The sequence below is a fragment of the Ambystoma mexicanum genome, chromosome 14 (assembly GCF_040938575.1).
Source record: "Ambystoma mexicanum isolate Mex_15411 chromosome 14, UKY_AmexF1_1, whole genome shotgun sequence".
Classification (NCBI taxonomy): domain Eukaryota; kingdom Metazoa; phylum Chordata; class Amphibia; order Caudata; family Ambystomatidae; genus Ambystoma; species Ambystoma mexicanum.
The window spans coordinates 520970784-520998728 of NC_090940.1; the positions used below are offsets into that span (position 1 = coordinate 520970784).

The 27945-nt window shown below is 43.4% G+C and overlaps 1 protein-coding gene across 4 annotated transcripts in view; it reads right to left on the reverse strand.

The window, feature by feature from the left end:
• The window catches only part of PPP2R5C (protein phosphatase 2 regulatory subunit B'gamma), a 1570607-nt gene that overhangs the window by 945587 nt on the left and 597075 nt on the right, over positions 1-27945 (reverse strand). For 2 of the 4 annotated variants that reach the window (XM_069637763.1, XM_069637764.1), the window contains exon 1: positions 15409-15644. The exons of the other annotated variants lie outside the window; for them this stretch is intronic. In XM_069637763.1, coding sequence (XP_069493864.1) covers positions 15409-15505 — 97 coding nt within the window. In that variant the 5' untranslated portion in view covers positions 15506-15644. Of the gene's footprint in view, positions 1-15408; positions 15645-27945 lie in introns of those variants that run through there. 4 annotated transcript variants of the gene reach the window in all.

Genomic DNA, 27945 nt, shown 5'->3' on the forward strand with positions numbered 1-27945 from the left:
ATTAAATGGGCAGAGATCTCGGAGGATGCCTGGTCGAGGATATTTAAAATGGCATTCCACGGTAACCTATTCACGGCAGATATGGAACATAACTTTAAAATCCTACAGGGGTGGCACAGAGATCCGGTGAAGTTGTCCAAGATGTTCTCAGGGGCGTCACCCGAATGCCCAAGAGGCTGTGGTCAGCGAGGATCGAGGGGCCATATGTGGTGGCATTGCCCGAAGGTACAAGTCTACTGGGAGAGGGTGAGGGGTTGGATCGCGGAGGTCTCGGAGGAACTGCTCCCCCAGAACCCACTGACGGTGCTGCTGGGTCTCCCCCCTGAGGACACGGACACGTATAGATACCCCAGAATTTGTCAAACAATGCTGAGAGCGAGGAGGGTAGCCGAAGGAGGACTGGCTAAAGAAGGTGAAACAAATGTTCCTGATGGACAAATTGACAGCAATGGTAAACAATGACTCTAGCTCATTCCAAGCGAACTGGGATGAGGTGCGGGAGTCCTCGGGATGGGATGTTCACTGAAACCCGTTGGGTGGGGGTGGCGGGGTGAGGGGAGCAGCAAGGAGCTCGAGGGAGGGCAGATGCCCACGGCCCGGGGAACGGTATTCGAACTACAGCCATGGAAAACTTTTGCGGCCACAGTCACTTCTAAGCCCCGGTTATAAATGCGCACTCAAAGCGTCTCCCAGTCGCTTCACATGAGTTGAAAGGAACTTTCGTTGCTATCTCCCACTCTTTCTTCCTTTTTTCTTTCGTTCTTTTCATTTTCGTTTGGGGGGGGGGGAGGGATGGGGATGCAGGCGGTACCAAATGTTTATGTGTCCTTAATCAAGCTTTGAGCCTGTTTGTTATACTATGAAAATGCTAATAAAAGCCAAGCTTTAAAAAAAAAAAATAATAAATTAAAAAAAAGACCAAGTATTACGCTGACAATTTGAAGTCTTGTGGAAGGGAACCCTGAGACTTGATGAACTTCAATGCTAATGCTGTCTTGAGGACGGAGCTCTCAAGACCCTATTCTTTGGAATTGCATTGCCTTGAACCTGGGGGAGGGAACCCCGAGGATTTGTGGAATTGTATTACCTTGAACTTGCGGCAGAGAACCTCCAAGGATTTGTGGAACTGTTTTAAACTTGAGGAAGGTAATTGAGAATCTTTGTGGATCTTTCTTGAACTTGGGGAAGGGGAGCGGAAAAGGAAACCAGGAGCTGGAAACTGCTCAGAACTTTTGTTTGATAACCATTTATTTTATTGTTGATATCCCTACATATTGTTTAGCTTTAGTTGTGAGGGCAAGGCTAGGTTTTGGACACAGACAGACTAAGTTGAACGTTCTGACTCAGGCTTTCCTTAATTTCATTCAGGTAGGGAAATCCCACCTTAGCATAGGGCAAGTAAGGCCTTCAACCATCCTGATCTGGAGTGAAGAAACCATTTTATTTGTGACTTTGAATCTGTTGTCTGTGTCTTGTCTTCATGCAGTGTGGTCCAACAGTTGCTGGCTCTACAGAAGGTTTGGCGAATATTGTGTTTCGGAGAGTCTTGGTGTAGTAATGTGGCTTGCCGGCAGCACAGAGGACAACCTTTAATAACTTGCACACGCGCAGAATTTTCATGAAGGGCAGTTTAGCAGTTCTACAGCTGCGTAAGCCAACTAAGGTTGTGCCCTGGTGGTGAGGGACTGTCCCTTTGTTTTCCATTAAAAAATGCATGCCCCAAGAAGCAAGGTGGCAAACCAAACTACAGAAAACAAAGTAGTGAGGGACAAGAATGGCAACACAGGGTTGGTGGAGTGTGTGGCAATCTGCCCTTAAGGTGTAGTAATCACTCTCTGCAGTGTCTAAAGTCCACGATGCCCAAAAACAAGATGCTTTGAAAAGCTTCCTGTGGGCATGTTGGAGAGCCAGGATAGGCCAGAGGATGTGGGTCTGCACCGGGTATTGCGATATCTGGCTGATGTCGTGGAGTCTCCGGGAATAGATATTGTGTTGGATATCTCCATGTCGGTGACTGCAATATCGAAGGGACTGGCTGGGCGGACTTGCTGCCAGATCCCAGGTTAACCCCATGTTTAAGAACTGAGATTGATGACATGGCTAGATCCCGATGACATGGCTAGATCCCTGCCAACACAGTTGCTGGAGGACTCAGTGGTGAAGTCTCCCAATCGTTTTGGCTATGTGGACTCCCTTACATCTGCGTCTATGCAATCCCAAGAGGGGGCTTCCTTGCAGTGCTTACACTTAGTGTGTTAAAACAATCTAGCCCGCTGCCGAGTAGTCATGAGGGGGTGTCTCATACGCCTTGTAGAGACCTGAAATGAAGGCAGACGGTTCGGACTTTGAGTTTGTCCTCAGATCTCTGGACCTGACCATCGAGAACAACAATCCAGATGTGCATGAGGTCAAGAGTCTTAGGACTCAACTCTTTTATGGAAGGTATTTTTTACGGTCCAGAATTAACTAATTCTACCAATTGCTGTCACCTGAGGTCCCGTGGGAAGGAGATCAACTCGTCTGTAATAACTGTAAACATCTATGATGGAGTCGGTCCTGGCAATCCAAAGCCCCCCTCACCCCCTCTTGCCAGCCTCAAAGAACGAATGGGTCAGAATGGTGCAGATGAAGCCTGGCAGGGTGAAACAGGTAAAGGAGTCCTGGGAAGTGTTCTAGCAAGAAAGGGGAGGGAAACTATACTGAAGAACTGTTAAAACAAATAATAAATAAAAAATAAATAAATACATACAAGAAAGGAATAAATGAAACCCTGGATCAAATGCAAGAATATATGGAAGCAAATTAACTGGTTATAAAAGGTTAAAAAGACAAACATCACAACTCTAACCCAGCAACATTGAGTAAAGAAAAACCAACATGCTGTCTACCCTCAAAAACAAAAAAAAAATCGAACTAGTTCATACATTCAAATATCTGGACATATGGATCACCCAATCCCATACAGAACAAAACTGGACCCTCCAACTCAAACCCAAAGCACTGGCGAGACAAGGCCTCATTATACATAATAGGTACAGTACATTTTCCATCAAACCAGTTGTACCATTCTACAGACAAAAGGTGACTGCCATACTGACATATGGCGGCGGTGAGACCATGCTAAACTTGGACCAGACCATATGGGGAAGAAAATAGAGGCCTTATTCTGGAGGAAAATACTAGCCCTTCCACAATCCACTGCCATGGCACGGATAAGATACAAACGTGCACTCCAATCCCTGCCTTCCATCATCACATGGAAAAAAACTTGACTTCTATAGAAAATTGAATAACAAAGACAAGATACCTGCTCTGGACAGATTAAAAGATAAACACATCAAGGCCAATGACGCTGCTTTGACAGAATGGAAGGAATCTATAAATAGAATACGGACGGAAAAGGATATCTCCATAGAAATGTTACTAACTAGACCGCAGAAAGCAAAAATACACCTTGCGAGAATAGATTGGACCGAGACGCAGATCCTGAAAAACCAATACAAATTAAACATTACATGTGAAGGAGAAGTAAGGGCCCTTAACCAACTACCGCACAACCTCAATTTGTTTCCAGATCGAACAATACGAGACACTTTCCTGAGACTCAGGCTGAACACTCTCCCCCACCCAGGAGATCATATGGAAAAGAAGCCTGAACAAATCCATCGACATATCATGTAGATTATGTAAAAAGAAAGAAGAAATTGAAAGAATCTATCACATTTTAATGGAATGCCAAGCATTAACTAAAACGTATGGCCATCAGTGGAAAATACGCCAGTGCTCCGACTGAACTTGATGTCTCAGAACGCTGGTCGCAAATGCTGATGGGCAATAACAGAAGAATGGTAACCACCATTGTTCGCTTCTGGAATGAGATCACAGATCAAAGCAATGAACACACCCCATAACTGGCATGATAAGTGACGACGTATGTTTCGAGCTCATTTAGTAGAATATGTATAATATGTACAGAGAAATTTAATGTTTAAGATGCAAACCATAAACATTTTAATAATAAAAAAATGAAACTTTGCTTTAGAAAATTCCTAAGAAAGTTAAAATCAGAACGACTTGTCCAGGAGGTTGGAGCATAAGAAAAAAACTGGAAAAGTTGTGGTGGGTGGGGAGAATGGGAAAGAATAGTGAACCTACCGCCAACTTGGGGAAGGGTGCTAGTCTTCCTTTTCTACATGAAATTGCTACTTTTGGAAGGGTGGCCGATACGTAAATCTCCCAAGATGGTTCTGTATTAGAAGAAAACGTGGCAATGGAAGATATCCCCTCTACGATGGAGGAGGATGCCTCTTTATTATTATCATCCGAGGGGCTCGACTTAGCAACTATGCTAGCTAATACAATTATGATTCATAAGGTGGTATCACCGCCCGGAAGGGTAATAGGGGCTGTTAACTTTGAAAATCATCAAAATGTTATGTTGAAAAGGGCTGTATGTAAATATAGGCCCATGTCTCAGGATGGTACTGTGGCCATATTGTGTTTACAGAAATCCTCCTGGACTCCTGTGAGGAGGTTATTTTGAATCATAGATCTGTATTGGAACTGTCGCTAGTATCCCATCATTGAGGAATGTGTATTCAAATTATATTTTATTGAAAGACTTCCCAAATTAACATTAAACGGATCTTTTATTCTTGGATGTCAAGTCAAGATTTACAGTACATTTGCTGTTAGCAGAGGCAAAAGCAACACATATAATGGGTTTTGACATTTACCAATGGGATGCTAGCCAACTGAGAAAGGTTGTGGATGCGACTGCTCCCTGTGGGTAGAGGCTGGATCGTTCAGCCTTAAACAGCAAAACCTGGTTATCACTGAAACCTCTGCTGCCTTGGGAAAAAATAATGAGGGTCCGTCCCATAGCTGGTTACCAAACTGTTTAGCAGGGGATTGTACACAGTGGGGCAATAAGCAATAGGAGGTGGTCATCAGGGTGGCCTCCTGGAACGTTAGAGGTTTCAGGCATCTCCTGAGAAACAATCTGCTGAGTAGTTTTCACATTATCTGTCTTCCGGAGATCTGGCTCCCCTTTTAGATGGGTTTAACGTTTTTCTTCTTTTTTTTATTTTATTTTTTAATTCAGCTTCACAGCGTTCCAAAGTCAGCCTGCCAGAGGCCTTGTAACAGGAATTAAGAATGACCCTTTCATGGGACGGTAGGCAATTACATACCACACTTGGAGGAGTCAGACATGTAAGAGTGGGGCAGACTCATCTAGTAATGATTTGCTTGTGACAAATATCTATTGGAATCACAAGTCGGATAATGATAGTTTTTTTTTTTACTGAAACGAAGAACCTTCTGTATGCTTGGTTTAGTCACCTGGGAGGTGCCCATGTCATTAATTATTTGGGGATCCGAACTGTTATTGCGATGACTATTTTTAAAGTGGCTGTCAGGAATCGGCTGCAGCGCCACTCCAAACACAATATGAATGTGCGTTCCGTCATGCCTGGCACAGTGGGCCGCCAGACCCTGCTGATGCACTGCAACACTCCTGTTTCCCGAAATCCCTGAACAAAGGAGGAGACCACCACAACTCCCATGATCCCAAGTTTGTCTACACATGGTACACAGTCCGGGACGCGAACCGGAAGAGCGGCTCTATATCCTCTCTTCTATAAAAGGGACAGAAAAGTGACTATTGGTACTTCACAACCCTTCTTAAGAGTTCTAAGTAGCTACCCGATCCTCCCCTTTGACTGGATTCCTTCGTTTTGCTGATCCCGTTATAGAGGAGCAGCTGAATGCCTCTGCAGGAAGTCCCGCCCCCCCATCCTTCCTATATGCTGGGAGCCAGAAGTTGCGACATGCACAACACTAGTGATCGTGCCTATTCCACGAAGAGCCTTTGAGAAAAGGTATCATTGAGAAAACCTTATATGATGTATGCCCGTAGAGATGACAATCTCTTGGAGGAGATCCCCGAAGGAATATGAAGATGAGAGAAAGAAGTGGCGATGGCACACGAAGCGAGCGTGACGCACTGAGAAGAGTGGTTAAGAAAAGGATGTATAGACTTTATGGAACCGGATGACGAAATAAAGAATTTTGTAAACTTTCATACGCAGAATGAAGATTGCACGTGTGAAGAGCACTGCAGAAAATGCAAGACCTTTTATAACGGTACAGATGCAGCAACGCAAGTAGACCAAGTGATCTTAAAGGTTAGCAATGCCTAGTGAACAGACTGCAGGCGGAGGTGGCATTACATAGAATCCTGGACATCGGTGACACATTTAGTAAGCTCAGACCCACAGTGAAGGAAGGATCGAAAAGCTGCATCACAGCAACATGAAGATAAAAGCATGGAAAGGCCTGGAAGAGCTGTCTGGCCTGGTGTCAAAGGATGAAGTAGCCAAGAACTGATTATCTATCTTGAAGAACAAAAATAGTAAGACGCCGAACCGTCTCGTGTTAAAACGTACAAAGAAAGAACACCGTGAATGCCAAGTTTGTTAAAGACAATTAAATGCTGCAAAATAGGCATAAATACGGTCTCCAGTCACGTGAGCTATGGATCGATGGGTCCATGCCACAAGCGAATCGTTGAGATCACGGAGAAAAGTGTGACCTAACTGATGATTTTCGTTTGTGTGTTATGTCTCCTCAGGTTTCCGAGCGAGATACATTGATTGATGGACGTGTGTTTTGACCTTTGACAGCTGTTTTCTAGCACCCTGCACCCGTTCCCATAAACCCCAGCGAATGTACACTAGGAATGCATGTACCTAGAAGAAAAAAAGTGAGCGGAGAATGTTGTTCTCAGTGGGTGAGTTATGGTGAGAAACCATTTTTTGAAAATATTTTCCCAAATAACATTCTTAAAGATTCAGGAAATAAAAAGAAAAAATGTAAAATCAAAAATACCTGATATAAGTATTGAACAAAATCAACTAATATAGGACAGTAATTAGTTGAGAGTGTAATATATATATAACACCTTTTTTTTAAACCCTACTGTGTCTGTTGAGTAAGAAACAGAGATAAAAATGAGCAGATTATAATCAGGCTAATGGTGTGCTAATCTATGAAACTATGAATTAAAAGAAAGATGACCTAAACAAAAAATTGGGATTCTCTACAGGGCCCCCAGATAGCCTGAAATTTTCAAAAAGGCTTGGAGGTGATCTGTGCACCCCTGGAAATAGCGATTCAGCCCTACTGCAGTTAGGTTTAACCTAGCAAAAAGCTCAAGTTCTACCAGGATGTAAGTAGAGGCCAGTGTGATCTACAGATTTAAATTGACTGTGGTAAATTGTGAAGTAATCACAAGAGATTATATATAACAAAACTGATGCATTGAAATAACTAAGACAAAGAACTATAGATGTTTGTTAAGAATGGAACCATATTTTTACAATGTGACAAATGTATATATGTTTTAGATTGTGCTTATCCTGCAATGGGGGATTGGAAAAGAGGCTTACCATCTGAAAAGAAATGTCTGTCCTGAACAAGGCCAAAAAATATATTGTTTGTAGAGACACTAGGGATAGTGTTTCATATGTATAAATGGCCGAAACATGTCGACACATGACAATAGACTAGCTGAAGTACATAGTCTTGTATCTGCAAACTGCTTAAATAGATGGTGTTTTCTACCAAGATGACGAACCCCATATGAAATATATTGTGTTTTTTAACAAGTATGCGAGAAGAAGTTGGTGATGCACCATATTTATGCCTGCATTATTGTTGTTCTCTCGGTTCTTCTTTTTTAACAAATTTTGAAATTGGTCTTTATACTGAATAAATTAATATAGAAGATGTCATGTTGTGGTTGTTTGTTAGTTTTTGAATGAGATGGTTCTGTTCTCTTCTGCTCTTTGCCTTGTGCATGGATGTGGCTCACTAATTGGTAAGTGAAAGCTCTGTTCACCACGACTCTGTAGATCACCTCGCCTGACCTTGTAGTACAGAGAGAGGGGTAGCCGGTTCTCAATTTTGTATTTTTTGTATAGATTTGATACATTTGTTTTGCCTGATATCGTGGATTATCCTCCGTTATCATTGCGTCAGGTCCCAGCACCTGCTGGACATTTTTGCATCGTCCTTGGAAACAAGCGACGGGCAGTTACCAGATCTCTGGACAATGACACCCTCTGGTAGGAGTTAGTTGGATTACCATCAGGTGCTGTAGGTCTAATGGCACAAATAACACCATATCCATATTTTGTTGTCTCCTTTGTCCCTAAATCCCTGTTGACGTGACTCTTGCCTTTTCATCTGAGCCCCTAGCTCAATGGTCCAAGTATAGGTTCCACGGGGTGCATTCTCAGAGGAGAAAGTCTCCTGCCAGAGCAGGTTCCCGACAGTGGCTAAGTCTGGCAGGAGCAAAGCAATAGAAGTGTTAAAGCCAACAAACGCCTGGATGAAAATAAGGAAAATATGGCATGTTGCCTGTGTGAATGGCTTGTGTAGAGAGAACAATCATCTGGAGAGAATATGGAAGCAAAGTCATCTTTCCTCCACAATAGACTATGTTTTTGCTAACCAGTCATTGGCTAGTGCTTGTACCGCTTTTGTTTGTGTGGACACGAAATAGTGACCATGTTATTCTAGCATGTCTAGTCGAAGTACCATATTGTGAAAGAATGATCTCATCTACAAATGTACGTGTAAATAATTCAAAGAATATATAGACTTGGACCACTCCCCGTTACATACTTGTCATGCAGAATTGGCAAAGTGGCTTGTGACTTCACTATGGTGGAGCTGACAAGGAGCCTAAATGTTCACGATTTTGCAGTTTTTTAACATATTTAGGTTTGCCGATATTCAGCAAAAGGTCTAAAAATCTGCAAGTGGACAATATGAAGGAGAAGTGTGTTTATTATGCAACTTCGATCAAAAAGCTTAATATGAGATATGGGGAATTTCTCGGCCTCAGCAGTAACATACTACAAGGCTAAAATTATCCCTCCTCTTCTCTATGATACAGAACTTTTATGTGAGATCCAGGAGCAGGAATGGCAGTATATAGAAGGATGTATTTGGAGAAATGTTTTGGGTTTGCCTAACCACGTTCCTGCTTCCGTGATACCTTATGAGCTTGCGTTATTACCAATCTCAGCCTGCACAAAGTGGAAATCGTCGGCTCTTTCATACAAACATTTATGCCCCACAGTGCATTCAATATTTACCAAACTGAAGATCATGAAAGAATCTATGAGCATGCCTTGCCTGACAAAATGGATGGTAACTCGATTGAAGTTCTGACCTGTTGTGACCTAACAGCTTCCTCTTTGGAACTTTGTCCTCAGCCAGTTGAAAATGGTCTGTGTGAGGCAGATTGGTGCGGTACTGGAGAAGTTATTTCCAACCACAGTCTATTTTCTGGGGCTTCGTCCACAGAAAAAAAAATCTTCATGACGTTGAGCCATATGTGAACAAATTCCCATGTCCCAAGCTGAAATGCAACTTTTACGACTGAGGCCTAACCTGGAGGTAGTGGGCTCGTACAGGGCCGCCAAAAATTGAGATATCCTGCAGGCTCTGTAAAGTAAAGGGCGGTTTGGAAACCTTGGCCCATTTACTTACTGTCATGAAGGCCACACTGAAAACTAGGCACAAGCCTTTGATCTTGTGGACCACCAAATGTTGTCTCATCACCTTGCCATCTCAATTCCTCTCCCAAAGCCATCTCCCCCTTTCTAACCCACAGATCTATGAGCGTCTTCTCAGCCAATGCTACTGCCACGTCACCTGCGGGTCTCCCAAGATTTGTGCTACTCCCCCACCCTACAACATCCTTACTAAACCCCTATTTGACCCATTAGATGACTTGGGCATATCCTACTACGCTCATGAAACGCAGATCATTCTCCCTCTCTCTGGAACCTACTCTACCAACTCGAACACTCTTCACTCAATCTACCAAACCATCCAGTACTGAATGGCCTCCAATCTTCTCGGCCTCAATGATGACGAGACTGAAATTCTCTTGGTTGGTTTGCAATTCTTACTCAGCAAACTGGACCTGGCCTACAAATCTGTCACCATCAATGGCATCACCATTCCACTATACAGCAATGTCAAGACCATGGACGTGTACCTAGACACCACTCGGTCAACGCTATTTCATCCTCTGCAGCACCCACCACCAAATTAATTAATGCTTGTAGCCCCTTTCTGTCCGACCGCTGTCTCACAATTGCCTGTGCGTTTATTGGCTCAAGACTGGACTATTGTAATGGTTTATTTGCTGGGACCTCCTCTCGCAACATTAATAAACTCCAGGTCATCCAAAACAACGCACTCAAGGCTGCACTAAACATCCCGAGGCATGAGCATATCTGTGCACTGGCAACCGATTTCTAAGCACAAAATCTTCAAAACATTAGCCATTACTCACAAATGACTGTCCAACACTGCCCCCAGGTAACCATCTCAAAAACTTTAAAAAAGCACTAAAACTCAGACCTAAACGCTCACCAACATATGATATAGGCTAAAGAAATATGTGGCTTTGAGCTTACTTGTCATTGCCTCCAAGAACTGGAACTCTCTACCCTTGACACTACGATCAGAACATCTTTCTGGACCTCCCGAAAGCTTAAGACACTACTTTTAACCCTGAGCTCGACCTTTGTATGAGCCACTTTACCAAGTGGACCAACTGAATCTGCAGGTTATCCTACTTGCTATTACTATGTTGTAACCAGCACCTTGATGCCTCCAGGTTTAAAGTACTTAATTAAATGCAAAAATAAGTAATTTGATAGATTTTTAATTAATCAGCGATTGTATAAACCTGAACTCTTTTGGAATAGGATTTTAGTAGGTATGAAAATCTCTGCCAATTGTTGCGATGAAATGTTTAGAGCATGGGTGCACAACATACGGCCCGCGGGCCAGTTGCGGCCCGCCATGCCCTTTTGACCGGCCCGCGAGGTACAAACACTTTCCTAATGGAGGGCGGCCCGCTGCCGCCCTCCATTAGGAAAGTCTTTGTTGTCTTCCGGGCCGGTGAAAACACTGGCCCTCATTGGCTCAGCACACACACGCATCACGTCACTCCTCCGAGCCACGTAATGCGGGTGTGCTGCACCAATGGAGGGCCAGCACTACGGCTGGCGTGGCCCATAAGACTTGATGCCGGAAGGCATTTCAGCCTTGGACCATGCCAGCCGTAGTACGAGTCCAGCATTCCAGCTTACCTGCCGCTTACCTGCCTGCCTTCCAGCACGTCTCCGGTAAGTGGTCTGTTTGTGTTTGTTTTGCTTTATGTTTGTGTGTATGAATGTTTGTGTTTGAATGTATTTTGTGCATATGTTGAGATGCGGGGGTGGGGGGTGTGTCGGATGTGTATGAATGTTTGTGTTTGAATGTATTTTGTGCATATGTTGAGATGCGGGGATGGGGGGTTGTGTCGGATGTGTATGAATGTTTGTGTATATGTTGAGATGCGAGGGTGGGGGGGGTGTGTCGGATGTGTATGAATGTTTGTGTTTGAATGTATTTTGTGTATATGTTGAGATGCGAGGGTGGGGGGGGTGTGTCGGATGTGTATGAATGTTTGTGTTTGAATGTATATGTTGAGATGCGAGGGTGGGGGGGTGTGTCGGATGTGTATGAATGTTTGTGTTTGAATGTATTTTGTGTATATGTTGAGATGCGGGGGTGGGTGGGTGTGTCGGATGTGTATGAATGTTTGTGTTTGAATGTATTTTGAGTGTATGTTGAGATGCGGGGGTGGGGGGGTGTGTTGGATGTGTATGAATGTTTGTGTTTGAATGTATTTTGTGTATATGTGGGGGTGAGGGGGTGTGTCGGATGTGTATGAATGTTTGTGTTTGAATGTATTTTGAGTGTATGTTGAGATGCGGGGGTGGGGGGGTGTGTCGGATGTGTATGAATGTTTGTGTTTGAATGTATTTTGAGTATGTTGAGATGCGGGGGTGGGGGGTGTGTCGGATGTGTATGAATGTTTATATTTGAATGTATTTTGTGTGTATGTTCAGATGTGGGGGGTGTGAATGTTTGTATTTGAATGTATTTTGTGTGTATGTTGAGATGCGGGGGTCGGGGGGTGTCGGATGTGTATGAATGTTTTGATTTGAATGTTTTTTGTGTGCAGAGTTCGGGGGTGGGGGTTTGGGTCTGTATGGGTGCTTGTTTGAGAGTTTTCTGATTTGGTGGGGTGGGGGGTTTGGGTCTGTACGGGTGCATGTTTGTGTGTGTGCCGAGTTGGGGGGCTGGGGGGTTTGGGTCTGTATGGGTGCATGCTTGAGTGTGTTTGGGGCATAGTGTTTGGTTGGGGGTGAGGGGGCCATGGGGCATAGTGTTTGGTTGGGGGTGAGGGGGCCTTGGGGCATAGTGTTTGGTTGGGGTGGGAGCCATGGGGCATAGTGTTTGGTTGGGGGTGAGGGGGCCATGGGGCATAGTGTTTGGTTGGGGGTGAGGGGGCCATGGGGCATAGTGTTTGGTTGGGGTGAGGGGGCATAGTGTTTGGTTGGGGTGAGGGGGCCATGGAGCATAGTGTTTGGTTGGGGATGGGAGCCATGGGGCATAGTGTTGCACTCCAAGAGTGAACCCAATAATAAAGCTAAAACAGGCACAGTTAGGAGATGTACATCCTTTGCTTTTTTGAGGAAACCTGACTCAACGAAGGCCATACTCCTCTTGGGTAACCCAAACAGCACACTATAGCAGTCCAAAATAACGTAATGTCCAATCAAGGGTCAATAAAATATATATAATTTATTTAAACAGACGATATACAATAACTAAATCGAAATAAATGATAGCAATGGAAAATGTGTAGTACAAAATGTAAGTTTGAAATGCAATAAAAATCGTTACCCCTCAAAAACATATCTTTTTCCATGTGTTTAATACAAATTGGGGGTTGAAAAAGCCTCCTGACATGTCCCGCCTACCGCCCCGCCCACTTTTACTTTTCGGCCCACTATAGCCCTCATGTAAGGTACTTTCGGCCCTCTGTCAAAATCAGTTGTGCACCCCTGGTTTAGAGGATATATTCCTCATACTTGAATGAATTCTAATATCTGTTTGTGCTGTTTTATGGATAGTTTAAATCGTTTTTTGGATTATGATAATAGGAATGTTTAGGTACTATTGTGATTATTTTTTAAATGTGTAGCAGTGTGTGTTTTTTATACGGTCATAAGTTGATCAATTGACATTTTTAAACTTTATAATGTGTAAGGTTTTGATATAAAGCCATATGCACAAAAACCATTTTTAAAAAGCGTCCCCCCTTCACACATTACCGAGAAACCACAAGGTGAGAATGACTTCGGCGCTTCACTGACTTGACACAAGATTTTAACAGAAACCAAAGGAAAGTGCTAGGGGGGGCGGGGATAAGGTAAAGTAGTGTTGTTTCAAGCCTCTTTAATAACGATGGCCTTGCTGCGCTTGGCTCTGTAAAGAAATCATACATAAATCTGGAGGCATGTGCAGATAATTTGACACCTGTCTCCTTGATTATTTATCCATTATTTACAAATTAAGGAAGGGCGAAGGGTGTGCGGTTAATGTCTCTCAGTGTGAACAGGGACCACCATTACAGTTGGAATGCCCTTTAAAGCATGTGCCAACCTGTTTCGCTTCGTTCCAAAGTATTCAGTCTGTCCAGCAACCAATTAAAGGACATAATACAAAGTGGATCCAATCACATGTCAGATGCAAGACCCCAAACTCTCTGTACGTGCACCTCCGCCAGCAAACGCACGCCCCACAGGGGAACGCCACTTGAAGGAGCTATCCGCCTGCTAGGGGGGGGCGGAGTGGACCTGAATCATGCTCCAATGGATAAAGTTGCAGGCAGAAGGTAGCACTCTTCAGTGACGCTCAACACGCCAGGTGAGGGGAGGGGGGGGCGATACAGCAAGAGCCTGACAAATCTCAACATATGACAGCAGAGTGTTTAATCATTAACAGGACAGAAGCCTGCCATATAAACATCAGCCTCAACCCCATGCTGCGATCTGAGATACAAAGACACATTTGACAGTGGGCATGCAGGTACTTGGAGGGCTCTGCCTAGTGGGTGCCCACTCACAGCCCACTTGCGACCAGCTTTCCCCGCACTCCCATAAGATTGAGGCTGGCTCCACCCCTTGTAGTCACCGTAAACCATGTGCACTGGTGTTCTGCACTTCTGGGATAGATTAAGTCATTCCTATTCTGCCCCCGACACCACCACCATCTGTTTTCAACGAGCACGCTTTTTGGTAGCAACAGGCCAGGTCAATACGGCACTGCGCCTGCTTCCATGACCCTGAGTCTGGGGTTCGAGTCCGAAACCAATTTGGATCTTGGCGTTCTGCAAGCCCCGGTATTTTTTATAATAATGTTATGTGCAACACTAGTGCCTCCAGTCCCTTTCGTATCCAAAACCAAAAAATATACTGACAGTAGTTAGAGTCGTCGAGGTTCTATATGCACATCTCACGTCAATTCATCCGCCGATGACGTGAAGTAGAGCACGTGATCTCGTCAGACATGTGAATGTATATGCTAAGCAGCATGAGTGCTTTTTTTGGCTTGGGGCGGAGCTAAACACTGTACATACAAATCGGTATAAATAGTTCAACTCCTCGCAAATATCCCCGCCTCGTAGTACAGGTTGCACGCTACTCAAAATCAATGGGCTGTTTTTCCACAGCAAACGGCACAAGATGCAAATGTTAATTCACACACACACACACACCAGACACTGCTTTTGCCATGCAGTTGAATATTATCGGTCACAAGCCTAAACATGCAATTCGTTTCAAGCAGGATATTCGTAAACATGGTTTTACTTTCAAATGAACCTTTACTGTCAGACCAAGTTTGGAAACTTAAATTTGAGCGACGCCATAGCTGACGTATTCACCACAGAACGTAAAACCGATTCTACAAGCTGCAAATACAACCTTAAATGCCGCGTAAACATACAGCTTCCAGTTGTCTATACACACAATTGCTTGACACAAAATCATTAAAGCAGAGACGGTCACGCCACCAACTGTAGCACTGGAGATCATTTATTCTAAAGATAGTTGTGATGTGTTGCCCACTGCTTATTCGAGGGCTCTATCCTGCACAGAGTTCTAATTTCTGTCAACAATCGCGGGGCCTGTCTTGCATTTAGGCTGCACATAAACTTGGCCCGTCCCAGCCCCCACCCTTTCCCGTACCCGAATAGTGACTTGACAACAAGCAGCAGAGCCCTGAGGAAGAAGGGGGGCAGGACTAGCAAGCACCAGCACCCGTGCAATTGCCCAACCCCGACCATAAGGGAGGAAAAACACAGGGCGTTACACAGCAGAGCGTCCGGTGACAGCCAAAGGACGCCAACCGGGTGACTGACACTTCCTGCAGCACAATGGCCATGTACCCAACACACACACACACGGCAGACAGCCTCACCTCGAATGTGTGACAGGGCCACGGGCTGGAAGGGCCCGTTGGAGCCGCCGGCGGCATCGACCACCATCCTGCTGCCGACCTGGTTACATGTCAACATGGAGACTCCCCGCGGGAGAAGCAGAGCGGTGAAGCAGTCCTCAGGGTGAGGGCCTGGCCTCCATTTTCGTTGTAAAAAAAAGGGACTGAAAGCAAAGAAGCGTTCTGCAGCTGGAGGGAACTGGCTGCTCAGTGATGTCAGCGAACAGGGGAGGCTGGATTGGCCGACGGGAGCCATTGGAAATGACACGAAAAAATGCAAATAGAAATATTTTCCTGATTGGCCCGTCGCGAAGGCTGGCTTGTGCATGGACCGGGCTGTAGCGTAACACATGTAATTAATTCCCTTAACTTGTAATCCAAGCAGCTTTACTCTGGTGGAAGACATCTATGCTTTTTTACTTTTTGTAAAAATGACTTATAATAATAATCGTGATGTAATCAAGAAGCCAGCGTGTCAAAATATACCGAATTATCTTCACTAGCCATTTTATCGGATTTATGTACAATTTACATTTTATCAAGCGGTGTTGGTACACAGTTCGGCAGATTCACGTGTCGGAAAACGATGCAGAACGAGCGAACTCTGAGACAATGCCTGATTTTTGGAAAAATATTATTCTGTCAGACTTGCAAACTTCACAACATATAAAATACGTACGCAGCGATATAATATTGTTATTAGAAAGCTCCACAGGTGCACCTGCCGTGGAAACCTGTACAGTGGCTGACAGACGCAAATGACCCTGTGCCCGTGGCTTTTCAATAAAATGCCTTCAATAACTCGATCGCTTTCTCATAACTCTCAGCTAGACCATTTCAGGGGGTGTAGTCTATCCTGCCCTGTCTTTGTTCGGTTTCTAGAACTTGTAGGTCAGCATCTATGATGTAAAAATCAAAATGATAACTACCAGTAGACAAAAGATACACAGTGTATTGGGGTGCACCCACATGACATGATCTGGCTGAGAGCTATGCTATTAATAATCCCCTCACACATAGCCCTCAAGTTTCCCGTGGCCATGCGAGGAGGCCGTCCAGTTTTCTTAGATGTGGACTCTGGAACCTGTAGTTTATTATTTCCAGTTTGAAATTTAGAAAAACTACAAGTCTCAGAATCCTAAGCAAAACCCGGATTGGAACGCCTTCTTGCGCATTGTCACGGGAAACTTGTGAGCTCTGTTTTACAGCAAAACGTTTTTTGAAAACTGGCCACTCATTCTGATATGATATATCATATGATATGGCATTTATAGCGCGCCTGTACACAAGTGTTTGTGGGAAGTCACAGCATCATCCTACTGAATTTAGAAAAACAAACAGGTCAAATTAGGTAAGAACGTTTAGCATATGGAAGTCATTGATGACCTGTCAGCCAATCAAAATGCGTGGAAAACAGTCAATAACTATTGCTATTGTTGCATTCCAACTATTCTGACATCTGAGGAAGACAAGGAACCAAAGAGTTTGTCAGGAACGGAACATTAATCCATTATTCAGTAAGACACATCATTTAATGCTACAATGTGAAAATTAAGTATATAGTAAAAAGGGGGGCTTTCTCTATAAGTCACTGGAACGTGGGAAGTTAGACTGTTGAGTATATAGTAAAGCCCTGTGGAAGAAGATACAACACATCCCCCGCCCACAAAACCAAAATAACAGCAACCCAAATAAAATAGGCAATAAAATAAACACAAAATAGATAGATAAACCCATAAAATAGTCCCAAGACCGAAGAAGTGGAGAATCCACTCAAAACATCATATGGAAAATCCACCTAACGCATCACATAGTCCTCTCAACTCATCACATAGTCCTTGGAACAAACCGGTGGTCTCTGTATTCTACTACTCGCAACTGACTCACATTGACTGCTTCCGTCTTGCAGCCTGACATCATTATCCCTACTGGCGCACAACTCCTTCTCAGTATTGTCTTCCACCACCAGAGCCTCAACCATCCAAAAATCATTCCTTCTCCTACCACAACCAACGTCACACAGACCTGCACCACACCACGCCAATTCAATCTACTCACTCTGTCCGTGTTCCAAATAGTCCTTTCTTCAACTCTGACCGAACTGGTAAACACCTCCTTTTATTCTCAACGGATCAAAAAATGTGGAGCCTCCCTTGCCAGGAGGTACACCCTTCTTAATCCTCACAAACTCTCCGGACTTGAACTGCGCCCTAGACACGCTCCCCATATTCTGCCTTTATTTCTCAATAAGGCTCCCCTTGACCCTTCCCCACACGTTGACCCATATAGGGTCAACGTGTGTGAAAAGCATGTGGGTAGAGAACCCAGCACCATGTTGGTTTCTCTACCCCTCATGATCATAAACAGGGACTTAATCAAATCCAGGAGCATTGACATTCTCGCATTCCACAGATTCTCTTCAACCAAAGACCTCAAATCCTTATTGTTCCTGATAGCTTTTTCCATGGTCTCCACCACGACTGTTACATCTTTCCACTCTCCCATTGTTCTGGGGGTGATAAAGTGCTGAACACACCTCCACTTAATCCGTGGATTTCGGCATATTTCATCATTTCCTTACTTTTAAACTGGACACCATTATCACTCACTATCCTCTTGCGGTACCCTTCTCTCTTGAACGCACCGTCTTAAAATGTAACCACATTACATGTGCTGACACCACAAACCCATTTCGCCTTGACCCATCCAGAACAATGGTCCACCATTTCTATAAGAAACATCTCTCACCCAAGTCTACTGTATGGGCCAACTATGTTTAGAACTAACTGCTCCCATGCCTCTTCAGTTCTGGGTACAACAAACAACTCCCTACTGTGTATCTTACAGTGTTTGTCTGAATTCTGGCATGGCCAACATTACCTCACAAATCTCTCGACCATCAAATACATGCCTGGCCACCAGTATTTGACCCAAAGATTACGCTTGGTCTCTGTCGAGCCCAGATGAGCATTCTCTATCAACTTTGCTCCCAAACTCTCTGGTGGGGCCAACTTATCACCCCTGACCAAAACTCCACCTTTCAACAAATCCTCCTCTCTAACTTCCCTGAAAGGTAGAACACTCTCTTCAAGCCCCCCTTTGGCAGGCCACCGACAAATTGTGAATTTGGCAACCTTCCCAAGCACTTGGTCTTCCGCAAATTCCTCCATCCATTTGTTTTTGGAAATAACATCACTCACCACTGACACCACGTCCTCCTATTTCTTCCTCTCCCGCTACCTTGGCTTTCACCATTAAACGTGAGAGAAAATCTGCAACATTGTCTCTCACCCCAGTTACATATTTGACTACAAAATCATAATCTTGTAACCTCACACTCAATCTTGGCAACCTTGGCGTAGCCTTTAACAAACCCTGAACCATCAGAAACTTCACCAGTTTTATGGTCTGCCTCTCATGCCACCTTACTCGCTAGATGGGCGTGGGGGAAAGTTTTTCACAATCACGCTTCCCGCTGCGCAACCGCTACATTCAAGGCCATTAAAGGGACTGTCATCTGTTCTGTAGATAGCAGGGCTCTGTTAGCCTTCTTCTTCCGCTGCGACTACCACACCACCCCCTACTTCTCATGGACTGCACCTGAGGGGGTCTTATATATTAAAGCCTTATATTGTCAAAAGTCTAACGTCTTATATTTTCAAAAGTCCTGCTCAGGTGTAGGTCTTTGGAACCACCAGACTGCTTCTTGCACTTTAGTGCTTCCAAGTCCCTCTCCCTCGTCCCAGTACTTTGGGCATTGTGGGATTTGAAGTCGCCAATGTTCGGATTACCTTTTTCTTTAAATGTTTAAATTCTACAATAGGCCATTAAGATTGTCGGGTCGCTAGAGAAGTTATTGAAGGGGTTCTTTCAGTCCTCCTGACCCAATTCCCCCCCTCACGTGATCCTCCAGAGAAAACCGCCCCGGGTCAGGATCAGGAAGCGTCTGCCTTTCCCTGGCCACATAAGAAGGGCCCAAGGCCAGGTTTTCTGGGAGAATCATCTCCAATTCATCACAGTACCCCCTAATTTCAGCCATGTTACCCAATGTACCTAGGGCCTCTGCTCCATAAGTTAAAGAATGCACTACCTTGGCTCTGTAGAATTTGGTAAGAGGAAGCATGCTTATAATAATTACTTTCATAGAATAGTACCCATATTTTTCATCATAGAAATCCCTGTCGGCAACACAACATGATACTGTTTCCTTTGTATTAGCGATCGCATGGAAACCAAAGCCCATACGTAAAACTAAATATGAACAAATAACATTTTGGTTTAAAATACAAGGCATGTAATAAGATATGTAAACGTTCTTAAATAATCAAAGAAAAGAACAATAATTTAAGCATTCACAAATACTTTTGACATGTTAAAACATGACATTGATACTGCGCACATAGTCCATCTGTACTTGTCGTTATTTTTTAATAATTCACAACATCAACCTATTCTTTCATCATGTTACTATCTTGTACTTATTCCCACTCAATGAGTTAATCTGAGAGAACTTCCTTAAAGAGTTATTTTAACTGGCAATCTAGTTTTTGCCACTATATATCAAATTCTTCTAGATCTATACCAAATTCAGAGACAGTAAAAAATTCACTATCGCTAATCTTATTGAAGTTCTTTCTGCATTATACAGAGCATCCCATAAAACCCTGTGTTGCAATTTGATATTCGTCAAATAAATATGTTTACAATATTTTTTCCTAGCTTCCATTAGAGCAGGACAGGCAGTCATCAAATGTACTAGAGTTTCTGGCTGAACAGAGTTTAGGCAAAATCGACAAATATTAGCAGCCTTTGGATTTTTTTGCCACTTTGCGAGCACCTCTTGTGTACCATAAGTTTAACCTGAATCTAATAAACATGTCTCTATACTTAGAAGCCGGGAATTTAATTAAATAAGATTCCAGAACTTGAGGCCTCTTTTTTTGTTTAAAGAAGTATAGACCTGTAAGTGATTTCTGGTGTTAATCCAATCCCATTCCCAGATTTTTATCTTTGCTTTATTTGGGTTGTGCCTTAGAAGATCATCAGAGACATCCGTTAGAGCCATAAACGCTTGTACTTTCGTCCACCATATGCTAATATTTTTTGTGAGATGTTGATTTTTTAAATTCAGATAATATGTCTAATATAGAATTCGGTTTAGACTTAATACATTTTCTAGAGAGGATACACATTTTCCAAATATATATGGTATACAGTGATATTAATCCCAGTTCGAACCTCAAAATGCACATTGAAACACTTTTTGGTAATTCAAACAGTCTCTTCCAATAAGAACCTCCAATCACTGACCAAAAGGTTTGACCACACCAAGATCGCGTTTCCACACCATAGATAGTTGTCGGAACAGCTTTTTGTATATAGAATATAATTACAGGTAGCAATGAAAATCTGCCATATTTAGCATGTATAATGGTGGCCTGGGCTGCTGCAGTTCTCATTTTCTTCTGGATTTCAAGGCAGAATGGGGTGTCAGATAACTGGTCATTAAGATTAAGGCCCAGATACTTTTACTCACATACTACTTCCAGTGGTTTTTGTTTTTTTCAATGACCATTTAAAGCAATTTTTCTTCACTATCTGAACAGTTGCACCTATCATGATTTTCGATAAATCAATGGTTAAGTGATTTGCATGTGAGTAAATATCAAGCTCATCCAGTAGTAACTGCAACCCCCTGGGAGTTTTCGTCAACAGGACTAAATCATCAGCGTAAAAGGGCCAGCGGATTGCATGCACACCTAATCTTGTGGAATCAGAAAGTCTGTTGATGAAAGCCTGGTTAATGTCTGAAATAAAGAAGTTGAAAAGTGTTGATGTCAATATGCATCCTTGCTTTAGGCCTCTAAACGTTGCTATGGAACTTGAGAGTTTTCCATCTAATGAAAGCCTCATTTGAACCGATGTTTTGGAGTGAAATTCTATTATCCAATGCTGGAGGTGAGGTGGACATTTTGCTTTAGCCAGTTTGGAAAAAAATAGCTCTCTAGACACAGAGTCGAAAGCTTTTTGAAAACCGATGAAAGCTAAGTGACATGGCTGTTTTTTTCCCCATTCATGATGTTTAATGGCATGCAACATGTGTAATTTGATCGCCGTTCCCAGACCCGGCACAAAGCCCGATTGAAACGGGTCCTGTTTATTTTTTTCCAACGGCCCACAGTGAAAAATCTTTTCGAACCAGATGTGCAAAAAGCTTGCCTGGCAAGTCTAAAAGTGCCACAGGTCTATAATTCTTGGTGAATTGACAATCTCCCTTTTTATATATCGGCACAATGACCGATTTCTGCCATGACGGTGGAATTTGTTGAGTATAAATTACCTGTGAAAAGATGACTATCAGGATTTTTGCCCACGCCTCAGCATGAGATTTTAACATCTTGTTGGACAAGCCATCTGCCCCGGGTGCTCTAGAAGAGCTCAATTTGGAAATTAAAACAATTCGATCTTCCTCATTTACTAAGATATCACAACAACATTGAGAAGTTTTCAAAAGAGAACAGTCAGACCACCGAGGGGCCGCATAGAGAGAGTCGTAATGCTTAATCCATACTTCCTGCGGAACTGCATTCATCTGCATCAGTGTCTGTTCTTTTTTGGTGGCTTTTTTTAATAGACAGTTAACACACATGGATTTTCCTCAATTCCACATTACCTCAAGAGGCGGGTATGTGTCCTTTCTATTACCAGAGGGATACTATAAAACACAAAAGAGAACTGGTGCTAGCTTTTGCAGACAGAGGCAATCGTTTTAGATGGACTCCTGATATGCTCCATGAACTAATGTTGAGAGTTACTTACCTTGCTGACATACTTTATCCAGAACTTATTTACACATATGGAATATATGTGGCAGCTCTCCAGATTTTTAAAACGAGTAGGTCGACACCCTCTGAAGACAACTGCACTAGATCTCCACATCTTTGATAAAGAGCTTCAGATGAAAAAAACAACATATAGAGCGGATAGAAAGGCGCTAAATAATTCATCAGCTGATCTAAAAATACAGGAATTGACTAAACTTAACACCAAATACAAAAATTGGGTGCGAGCAAGAAAAGCAAAAATGAACCTAAATGATGCACAGAATATACTCTAAACTTTATCATCAAAAGGTTAAGCTATGATATGGGGTCTATTAAAAAAATTATAAAACACAAAACACACTAAGGAACAAAACAACTTCACCAGAGCTATTTATTATGTTGTGCGATTAATGCAACCCTAACTTTTTCCCTGCAGGGAGTACACAATGCTACCCCTGCTTGATGTTTCTAACCCTCAAAAAAACACTAATATGCCGACTGCCGGCAAGACATGCATGGGGACTATTCATACCCTATGTTACAAAATGAGAAAACATATTCACAATAAACTACCACAATACATTTCATACATCTAAATTTCATTAGTCCAAACAATTAAAACCAAGACAGTTACGGGAAAAACCATTTCCCGGCTGCACCCTTGGATGAAACACACAGGTCACGTGGGACTCGGCGTCACACTCTTCGACCATTTAATTGCCCTCCGTGAGGTGTGTCTGGTTAATCCAGGAGTAATTTATTAAAACATTTTATCAAAATTTATATGTGTCGCACAAATTCTCAGCACAAAAATGCACTTTATATTCGACTCATTTCTTTACAAGTGCATGAACCCTTCTCTTGTGCGAGAGAATATAACACCTTTATAATAGGAAACTTGAGTTCTCTGAGATTAATTCAAACAATTTATGTTTAAAAGTGCATAAGTCCACTTGTGTCACTCTAAATCGGGTGACATCTGTATATCTGGTCGACCGGTTTCAATGTCGTCTTGCGTGTATCATATTCTTCAGGACCCATTATTGCTTCTTTCGACCCAATCAGCAAACCCCGAAGAGGCGAGATTGCGACATATCCTATGGAAAATGGGAGAATGTCAAAAATGACTTCTCTCGTATGTGGGAAAAAGGATACAGCATTTCTTAATGACTCTTATTGGTGGAATAAAGTAATTTTACTTTCCAAAATGCTCAACTAGTCAATTTGTGACATTAAAAAGAGACTCTCTTCACCCTGCCCCATCACCAATGAGTGCGCAATGTTGTTTCTAAACAGATAAGCTCATACCTGTCCAATTATTTTTGTGTGCAAAGAAACAGCACATTCGGTTTCTGTAGTGTTGCCACTTTCAGATAGTGGAGTTGGAAAGCCTGAAATGGTGCTTTATCTGCAACATAAGAACAGTCATGTTGCATTGACTGTGTCTATACTCCCCCATTATCACATCACCATGTCCCCTGGGGATATATATTCTTCTTGTCCCCACAGTTATAGAACTAACGTTTGTTTACCTTTCTGCTCATAGGTGTCCCTTCGATGAGGAGAGCTTGTTATGGTCTCACAACTTTGTTCATTACGCTTTCGAAGGGGGCCCTGCAAAAAGGCGGGAGGATTGTGAACCATTAATCAAAAAACAGAACGAAAAAACGATCTGATCTGCCCCCCTCATTGCGAATATTTATCTATGCTAGATAGCAAAGACCCGGTAATTGGTGCAGTCACCAAAAAAATGGCCCGCTTATTTTCTGCTCCTAGTGATTGAGCCCCCATGTGATTCTAGTGCATGTGGGGGCTCAATCACTAGGAGCAGAAAATAAGCGGGCCATTTTTTTGGTGACTGCACCAATTACCGGGTCTTTGCTATCTAGCATAGATAAATATTCGCAATGAGGGGGGCAGATCAGATCGTTTTTTCGTTCTGTTTTTTGATTAATGGTTCACAATCCTCCCGCCTTTTTGTGGGGGCTCAATCACTAGGAGCAGAAAATAAGCGGGCCATTTTTTTGGTGACTGCACCAATTACCGGGTCTTTGCTATCTAGCATAGATAAATATTCGCAATGAGGGGGGCAGATCAGATCGTTTTTTCGTTCTGTTTTTTGATTAATGGTTCACAATCCTCCCGCCTTTTTGCAGGGCCCCCTTCGAAAGCCAAATGAACAAAGTTGTGAGACCATAACAAGCTCTCCTCATCGAAGGGACACCTATGAGCAGAAAGGTAAACAAACGTTAGTTCTATAACTGTGGGGACAAGAAGAATATATATCCCCAGGGGACATGGTGATGTGATAATGGGGGAGTATAGACACAGTCAATGCAACATGACTGTTCTTATGTTGCAGATAAAGCACCATTTCAGGCTTTCCAACTCCACTATCTGAAAGTGGCAACACTACAGAAACCGAATGTGCTGTTTCTTTGCACACAAAAATAATTGGACAGGTATGAGCTTATCTGTTTAGAAACAACATTGCGCACTCATTGGTGATGGGGCAGGGTGAAGAGAGTCTCTTTTTAATGTCACAAATTGACTAGTTGAGCATTTTGGAAAGTAAAATTACTTTTTCCACCAATAAGAGTCATTAAGAAATGCTGTATCCTTTTTCCCACATACGAGAGAAGTCATTTTTGACATTCTCCCATTTTCCATAGGATATGTCGCAATCTCGCCTCTTCGGGTTTGCTGATTGGGTCGAAAGAAGCAATAATGGGTCCTGAAGAATATGATACACGCAAGACATCATTGAAACCGGTCGACCAGATATACAGATGTCACCCGATTTAGAGTGACACAAGTGGACTTATGCACTTTTAAACATAAATTGTTTGAATTAATCTCAGAGAACTCAAGTTTCCTATTATAAAGGTGTTATATACTCTCGCACAAGAGAAGGGTTCATGCACTTGTAAAGAAATGAGTCGAATATAAAGTGCATTTTTGTGCTGAGAATTTGTGCGACACATATACATTTTGATAAAATGTTTTAATAAATTACTCCTGGATTAACCAGACACACCTCACGGAGGGCAATTAAATGGTCAAAGAGTGTGACGCCGAGTCCCACGTGACCTGTCTGTTTCATCCAAGGGTGCAGCCGGGAAATGGTTTTTCCCGTAACTGTCTTGGTTTTAATTGTTTGGACTAATGAAATTTAGATGTATGAAATGTATTGTGGTAGTTTATTGTGAATATGTTTTCTCATTTTGTAACATAGGGTATGAATAGTCCCCATGCATGTCTTGCCGGCAGTCGGCATATTAGTGTTTTTTTGAGGGTTAGAAACATCAAGCAGGGGTAGCATTGTGTACTCCCTGCAGGGAAAAAGTTAGGGTTGCATTAATCGCACAACATAATAAATAGCTCTGGTGAAATTGTTTTGTTCTTTAGCCTGTTTTGTGTTTTATAATTTTTTTAATAGACCCCATATCATAGCTTAACCTTTTGATGATAAAGTTTAGAGTATATTCTGTGCATCATTTAGGTTCATTTTTGCTTTTCTTGCTCGCACCCAATTTTTGTATTTGGTGTTAAGTTTAGTCAATTCCTGTATTTTTAGATCAGCTGATGAATTATTTAGCGCCTTTCTATCCGCGCTATATGTTGTTTTTTCATCTGAAGCTCTTTATCAAAGATGTGGAGATCTAGTGCAGTTGTCTTCAGAGGGTGTCGACTACTCGTTTTAAAAATCTGGAGAGCTGCCACATATATTCCATATGTGTAAATAAGTTCTGGATAAAGTATGTCAGCAAGGTAAGTAACTCTCAACATTAGTTCATGGAGCATATCAGGAGTCCATCTAAAACGATTGCCTCTGTCTGCAAAAGCTAGCACCAGTTCTCTTATCACGGATAGGCCAGGACAATTTGAGTTCCAAAAGATTGTGGTCACTAAGGATTTGAGATATAATTTGAAAACTAACCATCACAGCAAACAGGTTACGATCTACATGGATATAATCAATTAATGCTGTTTGGGTCCCTCTTTGCCAGGTATGACGATGTACAATGTCATCTGCGAAGCAACCATTTGCCATCCTCAGAACTCTTTCCTTCATCAGGGACATCCATTGTTTGGTTACTTTTAGTAGTTTTGAGCCCTTTGGGGGGGAACATTTGTTGTTTAAGTCTCCTGCAACAATTGTATGATCTATTAATGGGTTGTTAGAAATTAGATCTAGCAAATATTCTAAATCTTCTAGAAATGGATCATCACTTATAGCTGCATGATTCCAATATGCATTAATACAAGCAATCGAAGCAATGTAGGATTCAATTCTAACTAGTTGAGAAACATATTGGGTGAAGCCCAAGGCTGAATGCTCAAACTGGAGGAGACCCTGACTGCAATCATCAATCCTGCCATAGGCCTTCCTCTTTTCAAGGTTTGTGCTGGAATCAAGCATACTACATGGTTATCCCAAACTAGCGGAATGGAAGAGCCATTATATCATGTTTGTTTAAGGGATTTGTAAAATTCAAGGTCAGGTGTTTATGGCCTCTAGTACTCCAGGAGGCGAGTCTGTAAAAGGGAGTCACCTCAGATGGGTTGTTACTTATATTGTTTATGAGGTGCGTGATTAGCTGATGCTATTTGCCTATTCTGCGAAGAGTTCTGGGGGCAGAATATCTTCAAAGGTGTGTATGCCAGTGATTGCTTGATGTTAATGAACTAGTATGTATTGGGGTTGAAGAGTTATTTTCTGAAGATATAGATTGCTGCAGTAAAATAAAACCTAGGGAACCACCAGGGAGCGCCGAGATGCACTGACATGCCTCAGCCTTGCTCCACCCGGGGTCCAAGTAAGTGGGACCTGAGCCCCTCCCCATGCCCCCCGAGTGAGGCGGCTGGCCCCCGGAATTGTTGCTCCTGACCCTCCCGTGAGCCTGAGGGGCGAAAATCTGACGTCTTGAGGAGGTGCAGAGCGGGTGAACGGCGCAGGCAGTCGCGAGCAGGGAGGCCTGCAGTGCGGCTCCCGCCAGCCATTCCACAGCGATTTGTCCTTCCCTATGGTGGGGGAGGGGCGCAAGGTCTCGTTGCGGAGAGCGCGCTGTGGCTGGAGGGGTGCCCCGCTCCCCAATGAGGAGGCCCGGACCGGAGGCGCAACATTGGCAGGGCGCGAGGCTGGGCAGCTAGGAGCGGGTGGAAGCTGGAGGAGTGCCTCGCTTCCTAGAGAGGACCATCGGCTGAGCGTCAGTGAAGGATACCTGGAGAGCCCGTTCCTTCCAGGCCAGGGGTGAGTCAGCCAGACCGACGCTACTGAGGTGGGCGCACGCCCTTGTCCTCGCAAGGGACCTCGGAGTCTGTGGGCCCTTTTGCTGTGCTCCCTGGATACCCTTGGCTGGGCAGCGCATTGAGAAGAAGAGGCGCGGATGGGGGACGGCCCAGGGTGTGGTGGCGCATTATTGCTTCAGCTGTGGCTGGGGTGGTCTGGAGTTCGTCCTGGGGCGTGTGAGGGGCCCCCCCACTGTTGGTCCCTGGCCTCTCCACCCAAGGAGCAGCTTGCCACAGAGGGACTTGGGACCAACGTTGAGGTGGCAGTTGGAATTACTACTTGCTGAACATTTCCTGCCTGTGGCTGAGGGGGTGGCCCCCACTTGGTCCCGCGCCCTCTCGATGGCCCCCCGAGGATCTTCGGCTGGCGGATAGAGGGACCAGGGAATTGTTAGTCGGGGTG